The 25,005-nt window shown below is 40.8% G+C and overlaps 1 protein-coding gene across 3 annotated transcripts in view; it reads right to left on the bottom strand.

Annotated features, from left to right (window-relative positions):
- USO1 (USO1 vesicle transport factor) overlaps nt 1-25,005 on the bottom strand; it is a 41,260-nt gene that overhangs the window by 15,518 nt on the left and 737 nt on the right. For 2 of the 3 annotated variants that reach the window (XM_080344028.1, XM_080344029.1), the window contains exons 1-13: nt 22,576-22,703; nt 21,769-21,855; nt 21,588-21,652; nt 14,403-14,482; nt 9,031-9,131; nt 6,957-7,059; nt 6,739-6,794; nt 5,982-6,102; nt 4,051-4,229; nt 2,688-2,828; nt 1,773-1,861; nt 890-1,044; nt 426-637 (exon numbers count right to left, since the gene is read on the bottom strand). In XM_080344028.1, coding sequence (XP_080200154.1) covers nt 426-637; nt 890-1,044; nt 1,773-1,861; nt 2,688-2,828; nt 4,051-4,229; nt 5,982-6,102; nt 6,739-6,794; nt 6,957-7,059; nt 9,031-9,131; nt 14,403-14,482; nt 21,588-21,652; nt 21,769-21,855; nt 22,576-22,641 — 1,455 coding nt within the window. In that variant the 5' untranslated portion in view covers nt 22,642-22,703. Of the gene's footprint in view, nt 1-425; nt 638-889; nt 1,045-1,772; nt 1,862-2,687; nt 2,829-4,050; nt 4,230-5,981; nt 6,103-6,738; nt 6,795-6,956; nt 7,060-9,030; nt 9,132-14,402; nt 14,483-21,587; nt 21,653-21,768; nt 21,856-22,575; nt 22,704-25,005 lie in introns of those variants that run through there. The other variant, XM_080344030.1, reaches the window with a different exon arrangement.

Below are 25,005 nucleotides of genomic sequence, written 5' to 3'. Positions count from 1 at the left end.
AGCTTTAAATAGCAAAACCAAAAACAATCAATACATGAGCACCTGGTATTTTCAAAATGTTACAAGTTAGCAGTTACAGGCTAAATACTAACCAGGCACTTCTTCAGCAACAAAATGTGACTGGGATCCTGCCAGTTTGCCTTTTAAATCAAGTTTAATTATAGATGCTTTAGGACCCTCTGCCTGCTGAGAATAGGCAGCATCAAGCAGCAATCACTGATGAAAAAACAACATTTGCCGTTTTTCTCCTCCCCCTCAAGCATATGGTGCTTTAAGCAAAGCTTAAGAACTCTCATCGGGGGAGAGAATCCTCCTTCTCATTAAGCTAGCGCTCGCATCTTCCTGTGATGCACCTGCAACAAGAGTAGCATTCTTCCCGGATATCCAGAGTTTTATCCCAAAGCTGGGAGCAGTCAGTGCCGTACCTGCGAGAGTATGTTGGTGCACTGCTGCAGCAGTGACACTGGTGGGTTGCCGATACTCGTTGCAAGCTGAACTCTCAGGAGCTGTTCTTTCAGAGTTGCATTTTCCTGTAAAGCATGGGCCAGGGCCACAGCAGCACACCAGTTTGAGAGAGAGTCCGTGGAAAAGAGGCCCCCACAGAGCAGCTGACCAGCTGAGACAGAGTTACCTGTAGCTACCAGAATGGCCAAGAGGTCCCAGTGAGATTAAAACAAGACACAAAATCAGCAAAATATTTAAGACGTAAGCATACAGTTAAAACTCAGAAAAATGGAACACATGAAGACTTAGGGAAATCATAAGCCAAATCATCTTGCTTGGATCTGACATTCAATTGCAGGTAAATAATTCTGCAGAAGATATCACTTGATGCATTAAACATTTGTGCTAGTTCACAACTCACTGCAGAGATGTTAGTTCTGCGTACCATCAATAGTAGATGGCAGAAGCGTTGAAACAATCTCTCCTTGTCCTTTTTGGTTTTTGTATAAAAAGCACTGGAAACAGTAGAGAACAGCACAACGTAGCACAAAAGGCTGCCTTTCATTTACCATGGACATCAAAAGCACTACAATTGCAGGCCTGTTTGGAAAGGAAAGTAAGATCATTAGGACAAAGTTGTGAATGAAGACAACTGCACATCGACAATTTAGAGTGTATTCTCCAGGTAAATAAAAAGGCTTTTGCCTACTCCATCTATTGCCATTTCACACACTTCAATAAAGCCTTTTATTTTAATACCAAAGCTTTTCAGTTAGTTGAAACACAAAACAGTAGATTATATATGACTGCAGTGAGCCCGTGTTCCCCAGCTATATTCCTATTTCACACTGAGTTCCCTGCTAGCTTCAGTAATAGCGTAGAGCAACTTGTAATACAGAATGCTCTTCTTCTACCCTCACCTTCATATTCAAATATTGAGTTTAAGTTCTCATTAAGGTAACCCTTGCTGTTCCCAAGTCGGAATAAGCATCAATTACCTGCCTGATTTCCTTGCCTCTAAATCTTTTTGTCAACTGTCCTCTGGCTGACAGTGGCAGCTCATCCTCATCCGGGAATTTCTTAGCTATTGCTCATTCACTTTTCAGGCACCACATAATATAAAAAACCCAACAGTTCTAGGCCTCATCTCTGTGGAAACGCACCTCACAACCTTCTTGCTGTAACTAACATATCCAATGTGAAGTTGACCCTGTTGGCTCCATATCATAATTACAGGCTCTAAACTTAAACAATCCTTTGCATTAGACTGCCATTGTCCACACCAATACATCATTACCTAACACAGTTAAATACTTTTCTTCCTCTACCTTGGTGGATTAGAAGGTGCATTTACAGAGGCAAAGTAGTCTTGATTCATCTGGCATCCTCGAATGACCTCTGATACAGTATTAATGGTCTACAGAAAGGGCAGAAAAAAATAAATGTAGTTAGTTAGATGTGAGCCACAATCTACTGCCTAGATCACTCAAAATTGTTCAAGATCACCCTGACAGTTTGATATCAAAAAATACATACCACATCTCAGAGATTTATTCCATAAAACCATTTGAAATTAAATCCAAGCAGCTAACAACTGTGAAGCATGCTGAGCAAAGGTTAAAGGACAGAAAGCTCAGACAGCTCTATCGTATCCAGTTACCTCCAACTTCTTTTTATGTCAGATCAGTTCTGCTATGACAGCCAGTTAAACTGGGCATTTTAGAGAAGTCAAAAAACAGAGAAAAGTCTGCAACTCATCTTTTAAGAGATAAAAACATTGGAATGGAGGCCACGCTAAAGGAACTGGTCCACACTCAAAGTAGATCATTTTATCAAGGGGAAAAACACCTTATCCTAGATTGCTGGTGAGGCTTTCTATTATAGAAGCAAGAAGTCTCTCCTCATTGGAAACCTGCCAAGTCAGAATACTTCTAGACTCCCTCAGAAAAAAAAAGTAACAAAAACCAAATAAATAATAATAAACCACCTACACAAAACCAGTGAAAAACATTAATTCAGCCCCTCTGCAATATGCTAAAATCCAACAGGAAAAAAAGTAAACAAATCTGAATACTTTCTGGTTGCAAAATATCACATAAAAGACTATCTTACATTGATGTTGCCCACACAGGAAACTGATATATCTGCCATCTGAAATGAATTCTTAGCAAATACCATCATTTCAGTATGTCTCTGCCATACCCATGTTGCCTCTGTTCCTACATCTATTTCCTCCCTCTTACTTCTGTCAGGATATCAGCAGGAACTCCAGTTGCCATCAGGATTGTGCACAGCTGCTGTAACAGCCCACAGTGAAACATTGCCTTCTGACAACTGCTGGTGGCACCAGGAGGATTCGTGGGAGACACGAGTACCCGCACAAGCTAGAAAAAAAGAAATTTTTCTGTTTCAAGAGAGCCCAAGACCTTCTGAAATGCAGAATGAAACAAGTTAGTCCATTTGCAGTTTAGCCATGAAATGGAATTGCTCCAAAAAACGGACATAAAACCCAACAATTAAGTAGCATGTTCATCTCATTACTACATGTAGCCATTGGATTTTGTGTTTAGTAAAACCCTCTAAAATCTTCAAATATCTGAATCCATGGCAAATGTTGCAAGGAAGTGATGAGAAATTAAGCTGTAACTATTTTATTATTTGGTTTACCATTTGTCAGAACTACATTTCAGAAGTGAGAAACTACCTTCATCATTGATCTTCAGTTTCCACAAAGTACTATAGAACAGGAAAACATTTCATTTTTTGGAGAGGTGAGCAGAATGGAAGATGCCCAACAATCAAAAATTACGAACCCACAGCAAAGGCAGCTACTGGAACTATGTTCACGCACCACAGCCATACATGAATTCATACAGGCAGATTCTTTACATAGAACTCCTCTAATTATAAACTTAAATCACTGTTACTTCTTAAGCTACATGAAATGAAGTTATGTGATATGCCAGCTATTACAAAATCACAATTTGGAAACAGTATTTGTGCTGAAAGTAGTATATCTCACAGAATCACAGAATGTTAGGCATTTGAAGGTATCTTGAAAGATCATCTGGTCCAATCCCCCTGCCAGAGCAGGAACACCTAGATGAAGCTACACAGGAATGTGTCCAGGAGGGTTTTGAATGTCTCCAGAGTAGGAAAATCCACAACCCCCCTGGGCAGCCTGTTCCAGTGCTCTGTCACCCTCACTGTGAAGAAGTTTGTTCTCAAATTTAAGTGGAACCTCTTGTGTTCCAGTTTGAACACATTCCCCGTTGTCTTACCATTGGTTCTCACTGAGATGAGCCTGGGTCTATCCTCCTGACACGCACTCTTTATATATTTGTAAACATTAATGATGTCACCCCTCAGTCTCCTCTTCTCCAAGCTAAAGAGACCCAGCTCCCTCAGCCTTTCCTCATAAAGGAGATGCTCCACTCCCTTAATCATCTTTGTTGCCCATTCATTCTCATGCATTTCAGTAGCTAATACTGAGCTCAAGACAACATACAGATTTCACAATTAAGTGTTACATTGCACTATTCTTCATTCCAAGAGAGGTGGAGAAGTCCTGACATCGGTACTTATGAGTTAGTTTAAATGTTTTACCTGCAGCATTAGGTGAAGATTAGTTACTTTCTGTGCAGACCACCCACAGTTGTCATCTCCAACTTCAAACCAAGGCTTCATACGCTGAATGTATGAACCTTCTTTGAAGAAATTCTGATTGGAATTATTATTCTTCAACAAGTTTTGTAATAGGAGGAGACAGTCTTCCACTACTATTCCTGGTGCGAGAAAAATAAAAGATTAGTCAAAACATGACACCTGTAAAACTAACTGGTTTCTCCATGCACAAAGGATGTTCTAGATGGAACACAGCACACATTTCTGAATTCTTCGTTTTTACAAACATTAGATTTGGCCCTAGAACTGTGAAGCTCATACATGAGAAAATAATCAAAGGCCACTCTAAATTAAATGTATCAATGTTGAACCAGCATATTTCCAAGGAAACCACAAATATAGTTCTTCCACAAGTCTGAAGCACAAAATCTTATTTCCAAAGAATATACAGTTTGTATGAATTAACTGGGTAGGAACAGGAAGAACTTCAAAAAAAGGCTCACAATCACTTTGTGTCTTGAAGTATAACTACTTCAGAATCAGGCTACACTACTGTCTCTTTGTATTGTAAGCATTAAAATGAAGTTTTGCTTATGTTGCATCGTGATTCAAATGTAGCAATTCTTACTGGATTACACATTTGTTATCTTTAGTCACCGGCTAAACATTAAACTCATTTCAAAACTACTTTTTAACTTTTCTGGTAGAGAAATAATTCCTAAAAATAGCCCATACAACAAGCCAATTCAATCTCAACTCCCTGGACTTCTGACAGCTTTTTTTTTTTCCCACCTCAGGTTATATTCCTGAAAAAGAACTACACATAGGAATCAACTATGTACTCCATGAAGAAAAAAATGCTCAGACAATGCAGTCCAGAAGACAACATGAATAAAGGCAGCCTGCTTCTGATACTGCTGGGATGCCTCTAAATCTAGACTCTACAAAAAGGATAAAGATTTACTCCTTGTTCTTCTGAAAACACATAGGCTGTGCCAGACTTGGGAGCAGGAGAAAAAATGGAGACCAGCTGTCACATTCCCCCCTTCCCACACCTGCTGCAAAGCCACAGCTGGTAATCCAGCCTTTGGCAAGGCTGCAGAGACAAGGAAGGGACATGTAGGATGGGAGAAGCAGACACCTCTTAGTACTTAGTACTGGAATTTACATACCAAGTGTCCCAAAACTATTAGCTGCGTAAAAATATCACCTTTTATTCAAAGATTCACATAATCCTTCCATGTCAACATACCTGGTATAATTCAGCTAGGAGAGAAGCATTACATTAACTGCTCCCACAGCCCACAGAAAGTTCTTTTTATTGAAATAGATCCTGTAGCCAACTATGATTAGTGCTAAAGGGATAATGTGTCACTAAAAAATAAGAGGCACCTAGGTGCTGCATCACTAGCTTTTTTTTAACTCCAACAAGTAAATGATTTGGCAAGGAGCTGATTATAAAACTGAAGTTATTAATGAGGCTGAAGAAACTCTGCAAGCTGTTACGTCCCGCCACTCCAAGCATCCAAGGATCTTGCAGGAGGAATGCAGATGATTAACTCTGTAAGTGGCAAGTGCAGCATACACATATCTGACACTACTGTTCAAAGTATATACATTCACAGACATAACCCAAGGAGAAACACACCAACTCACACACACATGCCCTGAGAAATTAAGTGATGTTTTAATTAAGTATCTCAACGGTAGTTTTCAAAAGATGTTGAAACCTTCCCTAGTTACTCAATCTGGTTTTGCTTGTTTCAGTACAACCAGGCCGTGTTTTAATCTTTCTACTCATTTACGCATTGACTTAGCTCCAATTGCATACTAACATCAGCCTGTAAACATTGTCACCTAATAGTTCATGCAGAAGCACAAGACTATGAAAAAAGTCTTGAACTTCTGTGTACCTCCATCACTGTTTCCTTCTTCTGTTATGATATCCAGAAGTCTTTCAAAGGCGTTTTCAAAGGCAACAATCTTCTGTATGGCAGCATTACTTTTTGTCAGTTGCTGTAACAACAAGACTCCCTTGACAAGTTGGGGAGAGAAAAATTTAAACTTAGTTTTACTAGAACTAAATTGCTTTTCACAAGTCACAGCTCTTAGAAGGATGCTAAATCAGCAGCATAACCTTCAGCTGGAATCACAGGACAGAAGTGCACACCTTGCAATTCAGCACATGTAATGAAATCAACTGTGGACACCATGCAATTGTTCCCTCACACCTCACTGCACTTCATAATAGAAGCACAGTAGTGCCAAAAAGGACACTAAGTGGCTGTACAGAAGAAAGAGGGAAGTTGTAAAGCACCTCATCTCTTCTGTAGTATTTAGAGCATTTTGCCCTCTGATGAGTAAAAAGAAAGAACTGACGTGAGCCTGACAGAACGCCAAGACAAAGATCAGCTAACACGCTAGGAAAACCCTACACAAGGGTCAGTCTTGGCATTGCATATATAGTAACAGTTTGCTTTCATTAAATGAATTGAGATGAGACATCCAAAAGCCACCCAACTCCACTGGAGAATTAAATGTTCCCAATGAGTAACCACAACGACTTCTTCACATGCATTCACTTAACTTAATCCAAATTCTGCACAAGTACTAAACAATTCAATTGACAGTTACTATTAAGAGGATAAACTGCCTTTCTTCTGTACTTACATCATTTCTTATAACTTCCCTAGAGTCTGCCAGTAAATCCATGAGTCTGGAAACACCTGTAAGAAATGCATTTAAGAAAAAAAGAGCATAAAGACAGTGCAGCTTTTTCATGCTGGATGTCTTTAAAATACCTTGTTCAGTCCTCCTCCAGCTGTCTGCCATGATGTTTGCTGAGTTTCTAGCTTCCAAGTTTATCAGCAATAAAATCAATCACTCACCCATAGGGCTGACAAGAATTATCTGCTGCACTTGAGGCCCTTGCTGCTTTAAAAGAGATGTAAGTAGTTTCACTCCAGGCCAACGAACATGGAAATCAAATTCCTGCAGAGGTACAGAGGAGTACATTAAGTAGTAAATTCCTCATTATTCAACTTTCTCTTCTAGACACCAGTTATGAATAGACACCAAACGAATAAGGAACTTCATCTTGTCTGTTTCTTTATCAATCCTATTCCAGCACATGGCCAGCAACTCAAAAAGCTATCATATTCCGTGGTTCCTTTTATTTCATGATCATCAATGAGAACTCCAGCAGTTTCCTTTCCTCTGGGATTGCTTTCCTAGCTTCTTTTTTTTTTTTTTTAATAAAAAACAGCTAGTTCAATCCTCTAGGGATAAGCCCATATTATCTAGGTAAAAAAGTAAGCCTTTTTGTATCTTCTTCCTATTCCCAAACTGTAACAGCATCTTCTCCATTAAAATTTGGTCTTATCAGCAAGAGAAAACTCAAGCACTAATGAGTCCAGGGACCGACTGACGACCGCCACCAAACCTTTGGGCTCCTTAGGTCAGCTCAAGCTCATTCAACAGCTGGTGACTGGACCCACATCTCAACTGAGCTCACAGAGCTTTCTGTACTTCTAATCCTGCTGGGTTTAAAGCATCACCTTGAAGCAAACCAGCAGAAAGAACACTAACAAGCAGTCTTATTTTAACCCTGTTCCAAGTGAAAACTGAGTGTCATCCCATTCCTCAGCACCCAACCTACCTCAGCTCTGGCCAAGATATACAGCTGAACTCTCACTGCTGCAGACAGGTGGTAGCTAATCAATTTTCTATCTCCAAAGAAGCTAGATGTTTTATAAAGCTTTTTCGAAAGCTGACTCTTGTACAGTACAAACCCTCAATGGCAAAATATTGCTAGCAAAGAGGATGCTGGACTAATGCATGACGTGCAGAGAAAAAAAACATAACACAAAACAGAGTAACAGAATCACAGAATGTGAAAGCTTCCAGCTCTGCAAAATACTATATACATTTTCATCAAAAGACACTTCTGTGTGCAATTGCACACCAAGCTAGCTTCGACAGTCACACAGCTCCACCTATAGGTGTCACCTATCTTGAGGACTGATGTTTGATGTTTGAAATTTGCAGATCTCAGATTTGGATCAATAGTCAACAGAATCCTGCTGCAGAGTAAGGCTAACTTGTAACAGATACATCCATTAAGAATATCCTGGATTTTCTGTAACAGATATATCAGTCAAGTATATCCTGGATTTTCCAAAAAGATGTATTGCATTTTCGCATTTCAGGAGTATATTTATAAGGCAACCTTTCATACAAAGTGGTTTTATAGAATGTTCAGCCACAAATAGAAGTTTCAGAAAGATGATTTCACTAACTCACTTATCCCAGTCTACATATTTCTACCGAGGCTGAAATTCAGCATTCAGGTATTAAGCCTCAGAAATAATGACAAATGTTTGATACTGCTGAGAGCATGACATAGGTTCCATATGGGAAGAGCAGAACATCATCTTTTTACTGAAGATAGACTTCCAGGAAAAAAAAAAAATCATGTTGCTCTTTTTTCTCAAACAATAATATTCTTACTTTGAAAGAAAACTTGTAACAGCTGACAATCAAGAGGCATTCCTTGAATATAAAACCATTGGTAGAGGAGTTGAACTTAGGCTGATGGAAAGCAGTTACCCTTTCTACTAGAACTGCATCTTAAGACATTACTTTCTCATTACCATTTAATTATCATCTGGAAAATTATCATTGCACAAGTGACAAGAGATGTTATTTGTGGAGCAATATTTTTTACTGTTTGTAAGCTAAAACACTTTCAATGTTACTCTACACTAAAAGCTGCACCAATGGCCTTCATGCACACCATAGTCTTTACTTAACTCCAACCCCACATTCAGTGTGTCAAAGAAAAAATGCAGATTTTACATAGTCTTCACTAGAAATACAAAAACAAAGCTTTATCCATTAAGATAACCTCCATGTACAATACTACATGTCCGTCAGTATTTCAAGTATGATACTGCCACTCACCTCCACAAGAGTCAACAAGAGTGTGACATTTTCTTGCTGTTTAATGAAAATCTCTGTGAACTGACTTCCCAAATCATCAACTTGTTTTGGTAAGTTTTCTTCTGCAATAGTAAGAAACAATGTATTACAACACATGGCTGGAAGAACTTCAGATAGTTGGGATTTTTATTCTTACTAAAATAGGGCCACGGGTGACAAAAGGGTTTAGAGGAACTGCTGTAACAGTAAGTAAATTCTTTTCAAAACAAACACTGACACAAGCTTTGTACAAAACAAAATTACATTATTCTAAACATAACTTTTATTGAGAGGTATTTAAAAAAAAAAAAGAGGAGGGAACCAACAATCTATTAAACAAACTCAATTCAGCATTAAAAGAAAAAAAAAACCAAAACCAAAAAACCTATTTCCATTGATCCTATCTGACCAGATTCACAGTTCTCCATCAGTTGCCTGTTACAGATATAAGCAAGTACACTCTTAAGTCAGCAGAGAATTCAGAGAGAAAAGAGAACCCTCACAGCAGAGGAGGAACAGAAAGCCTCCAAATGGCTACATTCACCTGCAGCTGAACTGATCCAGTAGAGAAGTTCCTCATAAGGACCATTCACTAATGTGCGAAAGCGAAGGAGGCTTAATGAGAGCACTAGGGAATATAAACTATCTAAAGCTAAATGGCTTAAACGCTTCATTTGTTTATTTTGGTTTAGCAACAGGAAAGACCCAAACATTAGGAAGGGAGCATAAGTTTGGAACAGATGAGCATCAAAACATCTCAATCTTAGCCTCTGAATTAATTTCACAAGGGGAAATGAAGTATCATTCTGCTTTTTACTCCTCAGTTGTATAGAATTAGGGTAGCACAGCAGTTTCATCCTACACAATTGTCTCGTGCATCGTTGTTGCACACAAAAAACAAAGTATCACACAAAACAACAGAAAACATGCAAATCACACCTCTGCACCACTGCTGTTTTTCTAGGCTGAGTGATAATTTACAAAGCTATTTCACAAAGCTGTTTCACAAACCAATCGTTTTTAGGTACTACTGGTTGACATTGCTAAGAAATTTCAATTAAAAAATGGAGGGACAGCAATTCTAATTCAAAGGGAGTTTTAAAAATATACTTCCCTTCTGGACAGGGGGAGAACACACTTCATTCAAGTCCAACACAGCTTCCGAGACCTCAGCTTTTCAGTTGCTTAGCAATAGGTTCAAATCCAATCCCACTCAGCAAAGGCAGGAATTTAGTTGTAAATTAGACCAGTGGGCACCCATATGAAACAAGTCTCTCATCAACTATAAAAAATAGGTGGATTCTTTGCTTCGTTGTGTTCACACAAGGTTTGACACAGCAGCACAGAAAGACAAGGAGCTAAATGAACAGAAATTAGCTACTGGGGAGCACCATACCAGACACATCCACTCGTATCTAACACCAGTCAAGCACCCTTCTCCCTATAAAGCTTCCTCTCCCCAAAGAGCCCCCTAAATAACTTCCTTCTTTACCCCCTTCACACTGTCCCATGCGAGCTGATGAAATCACAGGCACAGGAACTGCTTGAAGCATAGAAAATATATGGTAATAGCACTGAATTTCTGACCAAATCTGAAGGTCCCATTTGGGTAACTGAAGGCATAACAAGAATTTTTCTCCCAGCTTTAACTGCAGTATTCACAGCCTTATCAAAAGAGTCACTGACAAACCCCTAACAACTAAGCACCTATAAAAAGGGTCAAAGACCACACATAATCTTAAAACTCTGTAGCTTGGTACAGGGTATGGCAAAACAGAGAAATCAAGGGACTCTACCATAAAAATTTGGTGCCAAGAAAACCATTCAACTAACCCGATTTCCTTTGAATTCAAACTGTTGGCTATAGTGAATCATTGCAAGCTATCAGTTTATAAGGTCTAATTTGTAAAGATGCCCAATACAGGAAAGAGGTTTTTACTTGGCCTTTCCCATATCTGAGAATATCTGATAATTTCTCTAATGTAGCACAGCTATATTTCTCCCTTGAAGCAGGCTTACAAGAGGGAGAGAGAAGCATCACCCATCGCCTGTAAATTTTTAGCAGCTGAAACTATAGAAAAAGAGGCAACTCAGCTGAGACTTGTACATGGATTGTGCTATAGCTTGCTGCAAACCAAGGGAAACACATAGGGCTATTTTGGGTTTTTTTGGTTTTGTTTTTTTCCTTTTAAACAGATTCTTAAATCAAAATATTTCACTTTGAATTTTCTACAAGCTGTGACTGAATATCTTGTCCTTTACCCAATCTCAGTTATAAATAGCAGTTGTTTGAACTATGGATTCCTCCTAATCGCAGCCCTTGTCCTTGCACAAGTTCTGGGTCTTAAGGCAAAACCGCAACAGTAGACACAACTTACACAGCCTCTTAGAAGCTTGATGTAGTTTTTATTTATTGCAAAAGCTTGCCTCTAATTCAGGATGTTTTGGAGTCTTCTATAAAATGGCCAAATTAAAGTTGTCTTTTTTTTTCCTCCAACTCTTGCTTTTCCTGTATTTTTACTACTAAACTTAAAAAGAGAAGCCAGACAGAAAGAAATTGGCAAAGTGAAACTGCATCTTCTACTTATGCAGATACACCACATATCTTGCAACCACACTTCTATCTGTAATTGCTCTTTAAATCTACAGTCACAAGGCTAAAATGAAGAGAACAGCTTCCATCTATTAACTCTTAGTGATTCACTAACATCCAGCAATGAATTTGACCTTAAAATCAACGGACTAAGTGCATTTTGACAAAAGCAGTTTAAAAAGAGAGAGCACATGAAGTGTTAGTGGTAAGCTTACAGTAAAAGTGAACAGTCTATTTAACATGCATTGCTTAAAAGAGACACTGTGAAGGATGCTTACATGCAGCACAAACATTTGTGTTGAACTTTAGGGCTTCTTGAAAACAGAAACTCTGACAACCTTTCACCCATTAAAACTCTACCAGTGCTGAGGCTGCAGACTTTCAAGACACCCTAAACAAGAAGTAAAACTGGGAAGACACTTCAGCTCCTAAGAAAATGCACATGGCAGAATGCAAAAAGCTTTCACTGAACTCCAACACAGTCTTTACAGTGTCCTTTTTAAATAGCAAGGAGTGTTATGGGTGTTAGTAGCAACTAGACTGATAACAAAGTGCCACATTTATATAAGTAAAGGTTCTTTTACCTTCAGAATCATCTGTCAATGCAGATAGGAAAAAAAAAAAAAAACAAACAAGACAAAGGTTCACAACTTGAATAGCTTTCCAAATAGCACAACCAATAGTCGCCTAAGTTCAGATTTTCAAAGCAGCCATCCCCGCTTTCTACAGCAGCAGTTACTCCTGCAGGTACTTCTTAGAGAAGCAGCCATAGAAAACAACCCCACACTCTTTTAACACTGGTGATCTCACATAAATAACAAGTTAGTCAGTTCTTTGCTCTTCTTAAGAAACTGCTAATAAGATTCTTGTCAAGTTCATAATCAAGGCCACTACCATAAATATGGATTCACCAGCACTGTAAAACTCTGATCTTGTTCAAAACCTCCTTCACCAAAATCAGTCAGCTAGATAAATAAGGAAAAGAAGGACGAGCAGGTAAAGCAACAATTTGAGAGATTGTTAAGAATAAGATACTGCAGAAGGACTTCAGCTTGCAAATCTCGCAGCTATGTAAGACAATTCATTGTAGAAGGCACCATGAAAGGACATACTGCACAACATACTGGCAGAAATTTATTCGGACTGGAGAACCAACACCTACTTTCCATAAGGTTCTTTATCACTTAAGGAACCTTTGAAGAAATACCTCAGAGTAAATACTGCAGGTAAAAGACTGCAATTCCAATGTCACTATCGCCTCACATTTTGCCCATTCACAGGAGAATTTGCACTCCACTACATGTAATGGAAACTGAAAAATAAGATACAAAGGTTGTCATAACTATAAAGACTCTTGAGGAGCATGGCAAATGGAAGGCATTATGAACCTACAGGTGTTCAGTCATCTTCAACGTAGGCCTCTGCTCACACTGTATTCATGCTTGCTCAGGGCATCTGATTTTTTTTTTGGACAAGCCTGTATGATGGATCATCATGTTCATTCATCCAAAAGCAGAATGAATGTCCTACAACCCTTTTTATTTGTTGTTGTTTTCCCCTTAAAACCTTGGAAAGCAAGTCTATGGCCATTTTACTTTGTTTACCAGCTTAAACAGTGATCAAGTCGAGACCTGATTGGCAAATACAAACATAAGTGATTTTCCAAAGAACATCCACAAAAAGGCACAAGTGAAGTGTCAGAAAGGTCAACTGAATCTCATAGTTGGCTCTACTACACCAAGTACTGCAGTTTAACAGCTGGTAACCTTTCTGGCAGTCACCTACTCAGCAGTTGCTCACTGCAATTGCATTTTCCCCAGTGAGGGAGCAGGCTCACCAGCTGACATACACAGCTTCTCCCAGGCCAGCACTCACACAGCCCGGCCCCACTCTCTAGACACATCCTTGATGCTAAAAGGAAGGCAACTTGGACTGCCCTACCCTCCGCACAAATCACCCTTCAAAAACCTGAAATGGTCAAACTCAGCAGCTGTTTTACTTGTCAGAAGCATCTGGCTCTTCCTCAGTCTGGGGACTCATGGCTCTGATTCATGTTTTTAATTTTAAGAACAGTCTTTTTGCCCAAGCCTAATTTGGGTTACCGATGTCATTTTCTTCAGCATACTGATGTTTCTGTGAAATATGGTGTTATTTTTAATAGCGGCAATCATTTCATTGTCCACTGAAACCACTATCAAGAAAGGCCTTCAAAAATAAAATGCAGGCAAGAGGGGCAGGGAGTTTCACAACCTAGCTGTATAGTGTCTACTTCTCCATCTATCTTGGGAAGAACAGAGTCTCTTTCTAAAATGCCACAGTAAGGCCGGAAAGGAAGATTTTCACACTTAGATATAGCCACCTTATAATAAGTATTTGAGGTTTTATCTCTCAATATCCCTGCAAAATCATCAGTTAGTAGTATCCCATTTGACCCTAACAGCCAGAACTGTCCTTTTCCAATAGCAAAGACAGACCTGATTATTTACTTACAAACTACAAAAACACGAAAAATGAATTATCCTATTCCAGTCTGGCTGCTGTTCACAGAACATAGATTTTAAAATGAATAAGTAAGAGATCCAGTATTACTTTAATCCAAGCTGCGCAAAAGATTTTTAGCATTGTAATAACAGCTATACAATAACAAAGCAAATTTCAACATTAGTCAATCACATGGTATTACAATTTATAATTTGAGCAAAGCCACCAAGGAAAGCAGCTCCACAATCAATACAGCTATTACTTGGTACCAAGTGCTTACCTTGCTCCTCCTCTTCTAGGTCATTCGATATTACATTGTAGAGAGTGTCCAAGGCATAGCCAATTATTTCAGAATCTGAACTGCAAATGAAAGAACCACTTTTCTTTAATGACTTATTTCCAACTCCTCTTACAACAGTGTTTTTCTGCACAGGCAGTTCCTTTTGCAGCATTACAGCAAGTGAGAAGGGCTGATGTTGACAGGTATTGTATAATACCATATAATCAAGAGCTGTCCAGTCCCTAAATGGAGTCACATTCATTTTTTCAGTTATGTTCCCTCAGGCAATCACATCATGACCATAGGAAGTTTCACTGTGTGTCTTCCACTTCCCGAGTCACTCCTTCCAACCTGCTTCTCATGTATGCCAGCACCAACCTCTAGGAGGGATTCAGACCCCTTCCCAAAAAGTCACCCAAGGAAGCTGCACGTGAGTTTCAGCATCACCACAGGAAAGACCCTCCCCACTACCCATCAGCAAGAACGAGAGGCCAAAAGCTTGTGTTCCACTTGAATGCTGTGATGACAGCTGGGGATTCTCCCATACAGGCCAGCCTCTGTGTTACCAACGCAGACTACACCCAGTTATTAAGAGATTTGTAACTCCAAGCATCCCCAGGAAGCTGCTGGGCAGTCAATCTCACCCCAAACCATTAGTTCACCTGCTTACACAAAGACTCTTAGTAAGCCCTGCTTTAAGAGACCTGTTTATTCTGCATTACAAAGCCTGGACAATCTGTCAATACTACACTAAAATTAAGACATGGTACAAGAGTTTTGGAATAACCATTTTGCTGCTTGCTTTGTTGCTCATAAACCAGAAAAGTATGAATGCACAGCTGGTCAAAAAAAACAAAGGAAAAGAAAACATAACATGACAAAGGCACGTACATCAGAAGGCAGAAGGACAAACCTCACAGCTGTTTTCATGTCTTACCCACGCATCAGAAGAGCATGCCGTCAAAGCAAGATCTCATTCAAACTTAAGTATTTGCTTTCCCTGACCTCTAAGGCATACAAAGTAAAGCCTCCACACCAAAGACAAATTTGCATCTTAAGAAGCTACTAAGGTCAGTTCAGAGCAGAGGCCTAAAAAGCAACCTGTCTAACCAGAAATCTTGAAAGCTAAGCCCTAATTGAGGCCAGCTATCTCTGTTAAACCAGTCATTAAAGATGACAGACATACAGCAGTTGTCACAACTGAGAAAAATAGACATGCCTCAAGGTGATCCACCAGCTTTGAAAAGACAGAAGCACTCTGTACCTACATGTCTTGTATCACAGCAAGGGCTTTAGTAGAGCTGTCAAGTGACAGCTAATCTTCCTTTCTATCAATCTCACACTAAAACAAAAGCTAGAAATAATCAGGTATCAGTGTAGTTTGCTCTTTTATGTTGGGTTTTGAATTGAATCCTTGTGCTGCTGATGTCCTCCCAGTACACATGCGTATTTCCTCAGGGTGTGTCACTCCATTCATACCACCTACTTTTAAACTAGTCTGTAACGAAAACAAAAGGAAAAAAAAATATCTTCTCTGCTGAACTGCTAGTCAAAGCAAGTCAAGGAAGCTTTTAGTCCACGTGAAGAGTCTCATGCAGAAAGTATGCTCATATTTCCACCCTGTCTATATTTTCCCTTCCGTGCAATTTTAGGTCTTCAACACAATACTACAAAGACTATGATTTCCTTTTCATGTAACTGAAACAATTCCATATCTGAAATACACACAGAAATTATTTCCTGGAGGCTTTAACAAAAACAAACAAACAAAAAAACCCCAATACAACAACAAAAACAAAAAACAAGTCTCAGCCTTACTCTTCCTTGTAAAGGAAATCACAACAGCTACAAAAGAATAAGCAATTTTAATGTAGAAGTTGGAAAAGCAGGTCTTGTTTCTCTTGTCCAAAGAAGAACGCATCACAAAATGAGAACAGCAGCATCCTTCCAATCTCTGCTGTTCTATTTTGCTACCATCTGCTGTTCACCACATACAACATGTTATTGATAATTCTGTTCAGATTGAAGCTGTGCAGCTTCTGCTCTATAGTCAGAAAAAAAAAAAAAAAAAAAAAATCAAATAGACTTCCAGTCTCTCCTGCATCCATAAAAGATGCAACATTTATGCACTGCAACAATCCAGCATAAGCCACCTAAGGCCTCTTCCCTCTGGTAAGAGTGCTTTTAGGTGGCACTCCATCAAAATGTCAGAGCAGCATTCCATGAGTTCACAAAAAATAGCAAAGAATCATGTGGAAGTGAAGGCACCTGTGTATTATCCTGCCCAAGAGCGTGCCTCAAAAATGTTTTCACCTGTTCTTCTAAAATTATAACACTTCACTGTCAGAATAGAGACAAGCACCATCTATACTGTCAAGAAAAGCATCAAAAAGCAGAGTGTTTCTATCAGGTCATCAGCGACAGCATGACTGGAAAGGAGGGCATATTGTTACCCCTAAAAATTCAGCTAATGGAAAAGCTATAAAAGGGGTACAAACACATTACCTCTTATGGAAGTTTTAATAAGAAGCCTGACAAAATTTGAAAATTTTGAACTAATATGAATAGCTGAGGTTTGTACTTTAAGAAAAAAAAATAATTCTCTCTCTCTCAGGTTCATGTTAGATTTCAAACTATTAGAATGGTCATACTGAAATTTAAAAACCTTGCTACCCAAGTAGAACCAAAGGAGCTAAAGATCCAGTTAACATCTCCCTCTATTGCCATTTCCCACACCAACAGTTAAGTGGTACTGCTCTATTCTACGGTCAATGCCAATATTTTCTTTAAAAAAATCCCTGGTGGTATGTGGCAACATCTATACAGCAAATCAGGAAATGGAAAGCTCTTCTAGTAGATCACAGTTCCTACTTTATCATTACAAAATAAACATATGGCATTAGAACACCAGTGTGTATGAGAGTCTGGAACATTTAAAGGCTGACTCAGCAGTGTTACCAAGCTCCAGGCTCACTGACATGCATAGCTGAAAAGCTAGTGAAAGAAGCTTGTTCTACAGAAAACTGACTAAGTCATCTCAGCCCAGGCAGGAGACAGAGCTTAAGGCGATCTGCAACTAAACCATATAACAAGTGGAACTCTGTGCTCGTTTAAGAAACAAAAAGTTGCTTATTTTTGTTCAAGGATAAAGGCTATATAAACTCTGAGGACAAAAATGAGAACAGGACACAAGAAGCACCTGCCATTTCAGCACAATCATAGAAACCAGGCCCTTTCCCTCCTAAAGATAGGAAATGAAGCTATAAATGCCTCTCATCTTGTACTATCAACTTCAGAATTAAGGAAATATCAGCATGCCTTAGAACACAAAGAGCTCAAAAAAAACCAACAGAATTTACTACAAGAAAATTAAATTATTAGCACAGAAATGAGGTTGCAAATGGAAGAATAGAAAGAATTACTACAGAACTGATACAGTACTTGTGCCTATCACTTCACATTTCAATGGAATGAACAATTGATTCACCCAAATCAGGAGATACACCAGAGATGAAAGCTACTTTTTAACTCTAGGACTACATGAATAACAGTTAATGTAATTCTTGAGAAAATATAACAGTTGTGCTGTCATACTTCGTTGAAAAGGTTGTAAAACCAAATGACTTTTCTATTGGATACCAATTTTACAATGAACTTATTTGTATTAGGAAATAATCTCTTACCCGCAGAGTTGCTTCAGTTTTTCATACTATTACATATTCCAGTAAAAGCAATGCTGCTAAAGATCGAACAGTTGTGCATCTTGAACTATTCCATTTATTTTGGTAAATACATAATAGGAAAGTGTGGTAGCACTTGTCATTCTTCTCATGTTACAGCACTCTCTACACCAGCTATCCATTCCACACACACTAAGGCTCTGTGGATTCAGAGACACACCCCTGCTGCTGGCTCACCACCCAGTAATTCTTTCCACCTAAACACCCCATCCCTGCAAAATAGGCTGGAGAGCAAATTAAGCATTACCTGATATAGCAGAACCAAGTCCTGCCTCTACTTAACTGGGAACTAAGAGGTGAATCCCACAGATCATATTCACATTCTGATGCACAAAAACTACAGCAACTACATGTGTGCATCCAAGACAATGGGCAGACAGATGCATGGTATCTCCAGTCTGTAACATGATAACCATCAGCAGGTTCATAGCTAAAAAGCTTCAACTCAAGAGCTCAGTCACCCATATTCAGGCCAATCTAATAATCACTGAAAAAGCATACTTGCCTAAGACTAAACTACAGAAGAAAACAAAAGTCACAGTTATGACTTCAGCATTCTCTTGGTCCTTGCCTATTTCTAAACAAGTTAGACGTTCTGTAATCTGAAATAAAATGAAATATAACAAAGGAAAGTGTAGAGTATTGCATCTGGGTAGGAACAACCCCAGGTTCCAGTATAAATTGGGGAATGACCTATTAGAGTGCAGCGTAGGGGAAAGGGACCTAGGGGTCCTGGTGGACAGCAGGATGACCATGAGCCAGCACTGTGCCCTTTGTGGCCAGGAAGGCCAATAGCATCCTGGGGTGTATTAGAAAGGGGGTGGTTGGTAGGTCCAGAGAGGTTCTCCTTCCTCTCTACTCTGCCCTGGTGAGACCACATCTGGAATATTGTGTCCAGTTCTGGGCCCCTCAGTTCAAGAAGGACAGGGAACTGCTGGAGAGAGTCCAGCGCAGAGCAACAAAGATGATTAAGGGAGTGGAGCATCTCCTTTATGGGGAAAGGCTGAGGGAGCTGGGTCTCTTTGGTTTGGAGGAGACTGAGGGGTGACCTTATTAATGTTTACAAATATATAAAGGGTGAGTGTCAGGAGAATGGAGCCAGGCTCTTCTCGGTGACAACCAACGGTAGGACAAGGGGTAATGGGTTAAAACTGGAACACAAGAGGTTCCACTTAAATTTGAGAACAAACTTATTCACAGTGAGGGTATCAGAACACTGGAACAGGCTGCCCAGGGGGCTTATGGAGTCTCCTTCTCTGGAGACATTCAAAACCCACCTGGACATGTTCCTGTGCGACCTCACCTAGGCGTTCTTGCTCCAGCAGGGGGATTGGACTAGATGATCATTCAAGGTCCCTTCCAATCCCCAGCATTCTGTGATTCTGTGAAACTTCACAGCAACACAGTCAACATACAGGACCAACACATGTAAGTCACACATATGAATACAGTGACAGCTGGGAAGACAACTTGAGTCAATAACTCTTCTCTAAAGTTGCACTGCTGCCTCTTAAAAATAATCTTAAGCAGCTGCAATGGAAAAAAAATAAAGGACAACAGGAGGAAGAAACAAGCATTTTTCATTTCAGAAAGCTTCAGACACCTCGAGTGGACACTAGAAAGGTCCAAAGATCACACCTATAGGCACAGACTACAACAGTACTTTTCTCTGTCAGACCATTGACCTCCCAGTTCAATACACCAGTCCCACTGGGCATCAGGACAGCTGAGCCTGCGAGTCATTTATCAAGCAGTTATTCAGGTGAGATGGCACTGATTTGTATTCTGACAACTGAAAGAGTCCCCATAGCCTCCACTCTACCATCACTGACACCAAATGGTGCATTCATACCACCTGTAATATGTACCTGAATGTATCAGACAGAGAAGCTACAAATAAACTGCCCTCACATGAGCATACAACATGTAGGCCAGCCTCTGTCCACCATAAAACATGCATAAGGAAATGAGTCTATCAACATTTTGTGGAAGACACCATCTTTGTAGCTGAAAACCCAAAAAAACAATAAGAGCTATTTACTGGTTTTTTTGAACTGCAACCTGAGTTGCCCCAGACATCTGAACAGAGCTTCAGCACACATAACTTCTAAAGGGACAACAGGAGCCCAAAAAGCACAGAAAAGCTCTTAAGTCCCTACTCTCAAGGCTTAGATTTAGCATCTCAAAGGAAAGGAGATCAATAGACCCTGCCTCCCTTCTCAAAGTTCAAATTAGCCTCAAGAGCAGATAAGTGGATGAAAGGAAGGTCCTTGACCTAATTTTTTGAAGGGCTTCCCCTTCACATCCGTAACAGTTACTCCTATAACCTTCCCTTTTACTGTTTTCATCATACAAGTTCCATGCAGGCCAAACATCCATTTTTAACTACTCAGCCAAAAGAATGGAAATAACATGTACTTATCTAGACACCAGCCCCACACCTTCTTCCCAGCTGGCATAACTGGCCAAGCAAGGAAGGCCACCAATAGCCTTTAGCTGAGCACTGAAAGGTTTCTTGTCCTTTACACATAAGCAGAGCAAGATGCCTCCTTCTAGACACTGAACTGCTACTTTCCTAATTCCTGTTTCCCATGTATGCACATGCAAGTATTCCACACCCGCCCTTATGACAACTTTTTTTTTTTTTTTTTTACCAGTTTAATGTTCAAATCCAGACTGAAAAGCAGCTACAGAACACTTGCCTACCTAAGCACCAACAATGTGCAGTATTTGAAGCTTAAATCAGAGCACGGCAAACAGGTTCCAAGTTACATCATGTGAGTGCTATCAAGTACAGAACCACAATCACTTGCAGAAAGAGACAGACAGCAAAGATACTTTAAATTCTGAATTGCATAAATGTTACATTCTAATTCACATAAAGTATTCAGAATGCTCTCACACCTTAACAGCAGCCCTTTCTACGTGGAGTCCAGCTCTCACATTAACTTGAACCCTTCAATATAAGCATCTGCACTATTCCCCAAAACAGATTCATTCTACCAATTCAGCTGATGACAACACATCTGAGAAAAACATTTGCTGACTTCATTCATTTCCTCTTAATTCTGTCTAGTTCACTTTTTGTGCAGTAATAGGTTAACCTGGGTTATTTCAAATACATTATTTAGCTAACCTTCTAACTTTGGATTTACCCTGCCCTGTTTCCACAGTAGTAGAAACTGAGACTTGGGAGCATTAAGATACACTTTGGTACCACCTTTACTCTAGAACTGGTCTTTCTGTCCTGCTCATACACATTTCTAGAAATCTGTTCTTTTCAGCACTAACTATGCTCCAATTCAGTTTGTCATCATAAAAAGGCACCAGGACAGAAAAGCTGTTAAAAATCCTAGCATTATGTATGAAGTCTGTCAGTTTTAGCAGCAGAGCAGGGTCAGGTTATCAGCTGAAGGTCATCACCAGAGGCTAGCAACATCCTTACCGGTCTGTCTGAAGAACATGGATGAGATGTTCCATAGCTTGTATGCCCACCTCCAGTCGGTATTTCTATTTGGAGAAAAATGGAATACTGGTCTAGCTCAAAGTCCAAACAAAGCTTTTTAAGCAACACATCTCAAAACTACAAAAAACCCATACAACTCTTCAGGAAAATCGGTACTTACCTTTGATAACGATTTAAGAGCACGTACAGCATCCCTCCGGTCATCCAATAAAGTCGAAGAAGCTACACGGTCACACAGCTTCTGAATCTGGATATGTACACGATATGTGGTAAAAGACAACATGCCACAAAGACGTAACCGATTCCAAATCAGTCCACAAAATAGAGCCCCGTTTTGGCCATTGCAAGGCAAAGCTGTTAATTCCTCACATTCAACGATAACTTATCTGAGCAGAATAAGGCACCGCACATTCAGACTACCTGAACAAAACCAAAACTGTCCCAGCAAGGCAGACAAATCCAGGCTACTTGCAGAAACCTAGGAGAGCTTCCAGGACCTGCCTGCTGGCAACAGCAGCAAAGCGTTTTCCCGGCCGCCTGCACTTCCCAGCCCGGGAATGTAGAGGCGAGGCCGTTCCCCGCCCCTATGCTGGCACTGCAGGGCACCAGGCCGGCCCTGCCTGTCTCCCGAACACTCGGCTGACGCGGGACACACTGTCACCACCCGGCGCCGGGGGCAGCTGGAGGGACTCCCACCGCCGCGACTCGGGGACACTCCAGCAGCGCCTCCCCCACGCTGCCCTGCGAGAACGACCCCGGCAGCGCTCCCCTCTGGTCCGGCCGACCGCGGCCTGCCGAAAACAAGCCGCCGCCAGGGTCCGACCGGCGCCCCGCGGCCGCCGGCTCCCGCCGCAGCCCCAGTGCAGCGGGCGAGGGACGCGGTGCACCGGTGCACCCCTGCGCCCCGACTCCACTGGGCCACCCGGGAGCCCCTAGGCCCCGCCGAGCAGCCGCCTGTCCCGCTCACCGTCTCAGTGCCGGAGGGCTGCGGCCCGGCGCTGGGGCCGCCCATGACTCCCCGCAAGAAGTTCATGGCGGCTTGTCTGGCGGAGCTCAACCCGCGTCCCTCGGACCTCACTCCCAGACCCACCGCCTCCCCCCGCGACGGAAGCGGCCGCCGCGCCTGCGCCGCGACGTGGCGCGTACGTGGCCGGTGGTGAGGGGGCGGACTCGGAGGGACGCCCGGCCCCGCGCGGCCGTGCCTAGGGCCGGTAGCGGCAGTTCCTTCATCCGGTCCTGCTCTGCCTTATGACATGGCGCACACGTCCTTGGGTCCTGCAGCTGCACCCTGCGAGCCCACACAGGCTCCACAGCGCACACGGGGGACGAGGCGCTCCCGCTTCTGGTTGTGTTGAGCAGGACCCCTCCGAAGCCCACACCTGTGACCCGCAGCCCTGTCACCCCATCCAGGATGCACCCACTGCCTGTGCTGTTGCATTTCATCCCACCCAGAATTAATGGAGCCAAAACAACCTTCCTTCCCATAATTATCAGCCTCATTAAGCTTTTTTTTTTAAATTTGGTAGAACACAAGATCAACGTTCACTCCCACGTCAACCCCAGCTTACAATGCGTTTTGCCATGATCAATTGTTACCCACATTGCTGCCTGCGTTTGTCACTATCAAAAAAAAAAAAAAAAAAGGTAGGAAACCTGAATACTACATGAGACAGTAGAACATTTTGCAGATCCACAGGGGCTGGGGGCATTAACCTGCCCTAAAAACTGAAACCAGCACACTCCTGTAAGCAGTTCCCCTCCTGGTGTCTCAGGAGTTGGTGTGTCCAGAATAACCCCAGCACACCCTAAGGCTTGGAATTCAGGAATTGTTTGCTTTTAAAGGAAAAAGAAAATGTGATAAAAACTAACTAGAAGAAGAAAGCTGCTGTATTACATTTTTAGAAGAGAATCAACTCAGTGAGAAACAGCTTAGCCAGATACCACTTATGGTTAAGTCTAAGAGAACATCAATAAGTAGATGAGTTTCTTGCAGGTGCTGAATTTCCCTTCATTTGATGCTACTGCAACAGTCTCCATATTCCCACCAAGAAACAACACCCAACACCCAGCCCTCCAAATGCTGCAGACACCACATCTGCTCATCAGCTTTGAGCCTGATGCAGCCCTCCTGATGGTTACCAAGAGAATTTGTGGTTTTGTAGTATTTTTTTTTCTGCATATCAAATTACAGCAAATTTCATAGCAACGGTAGCAAATTAACACAGAAAGGAACTGATAATTCTACTTGGGACTAAAATTATTTCATTTCCTTCCAAGGAAAAAACCCATTTCACATCAAAATTTAATGTAAGAGTTTTGGAGATTTTATTTTCATAATCAACTAAAGAATTTTTTTTTTCTAACATATGTAACTGAAACTAAACATTGTCAGTATTCTGAAACTAACAGCTTCCTCCTCCATCTAAAGACAGACATCAAAACCAAATGCATCTACCTAAAAAGACATCACAAAAGTCAGTAAAAAACCAAACTTTTGTCAAGCAGTTTTTGATTTATAACTGCTTTTCTTCTGGAGTCCTGAGCACTTCCAGTCCTTAAGAAGCTACATAAGCTTTTAAATGCTGTAAACCCCTCAACCTAATAAAACAATGCAGAACAACTATTCATTTCTGTAGTGCTTCACAAACAAACACCTGCAATTCATCTTTAACCTGCTGTGCATTCCGCCTCTTTTTCTAAGCAATTGCCTTTTCCAACAAACTTAATCCAAAACTCTCAGAGGGCTCTACTGTACCTCTAATGACTTCTCAAATGCCTCCTGCTGGCCTTGTTTTTCCTTTTCCACTGACCCTGCTTTCCACTGCATGGCAACAACCTGGCACACAGCCCCAGAGCTTTTCTACCTTCCTGAACAGCAAGCAAACCTTCAAAGATGTTTACTTGCCAAATTACATGTTTACAGCAAACATGGCCATGTCAGCAGTGCTCGTGATCCAAACCTGGACAAGCACAGGCTCTCTAAGTTTTTTTTATGCTTTCTTATACTTCATTGCCCAGTATCAGACAAACAGGTGCTATTATTTTAAAAACCACTTTTCCTAAGTAAAAGGGCTTTGGATACCATAGGGGTTAAGAAAGGATCCTTCCACCTTTTCCAATGGGAATGGTTCAAGTTACTTAGCTTTCTGGACCAGTGATAGGCACAAACACCAGAACTCATCAGAAACGTTTAATCTGGGTATAAGGAAATACTGGGTCATCTCTACCAAAAACAAAAACAAGGAAAAAACACAAACAAAACAGGTTCTCCCACAAAACACTGAATTCTTTATTTGAAAGTTTTCCATCCATACATATATAACATCAGTGAAAAGCCATTTACCTTTCAGAAAGATGTGTGATGCGTCCCTACTGCTGAAGGCATCCACACCTCAAA

The sequence above is a fragment of the Nesoenas mayeri genome (genome assembly GCF_963082525.1).
Source record: "Nesoenas mayeri genome assembly, chromosome: 4".
Classification (NCBI taxonomy): domain Eukaryota; kingdom Metazoa; phylum Chordata; class Aves; order Columbiformes; family Columbidae; genus Nesoenas; species Nesoenas mayeri.
The sequence above is the reverse complement of the archived record's forward strand: the minus strand, read 5'-3'. Positions and strand labels throughout refer to the sequence as shown.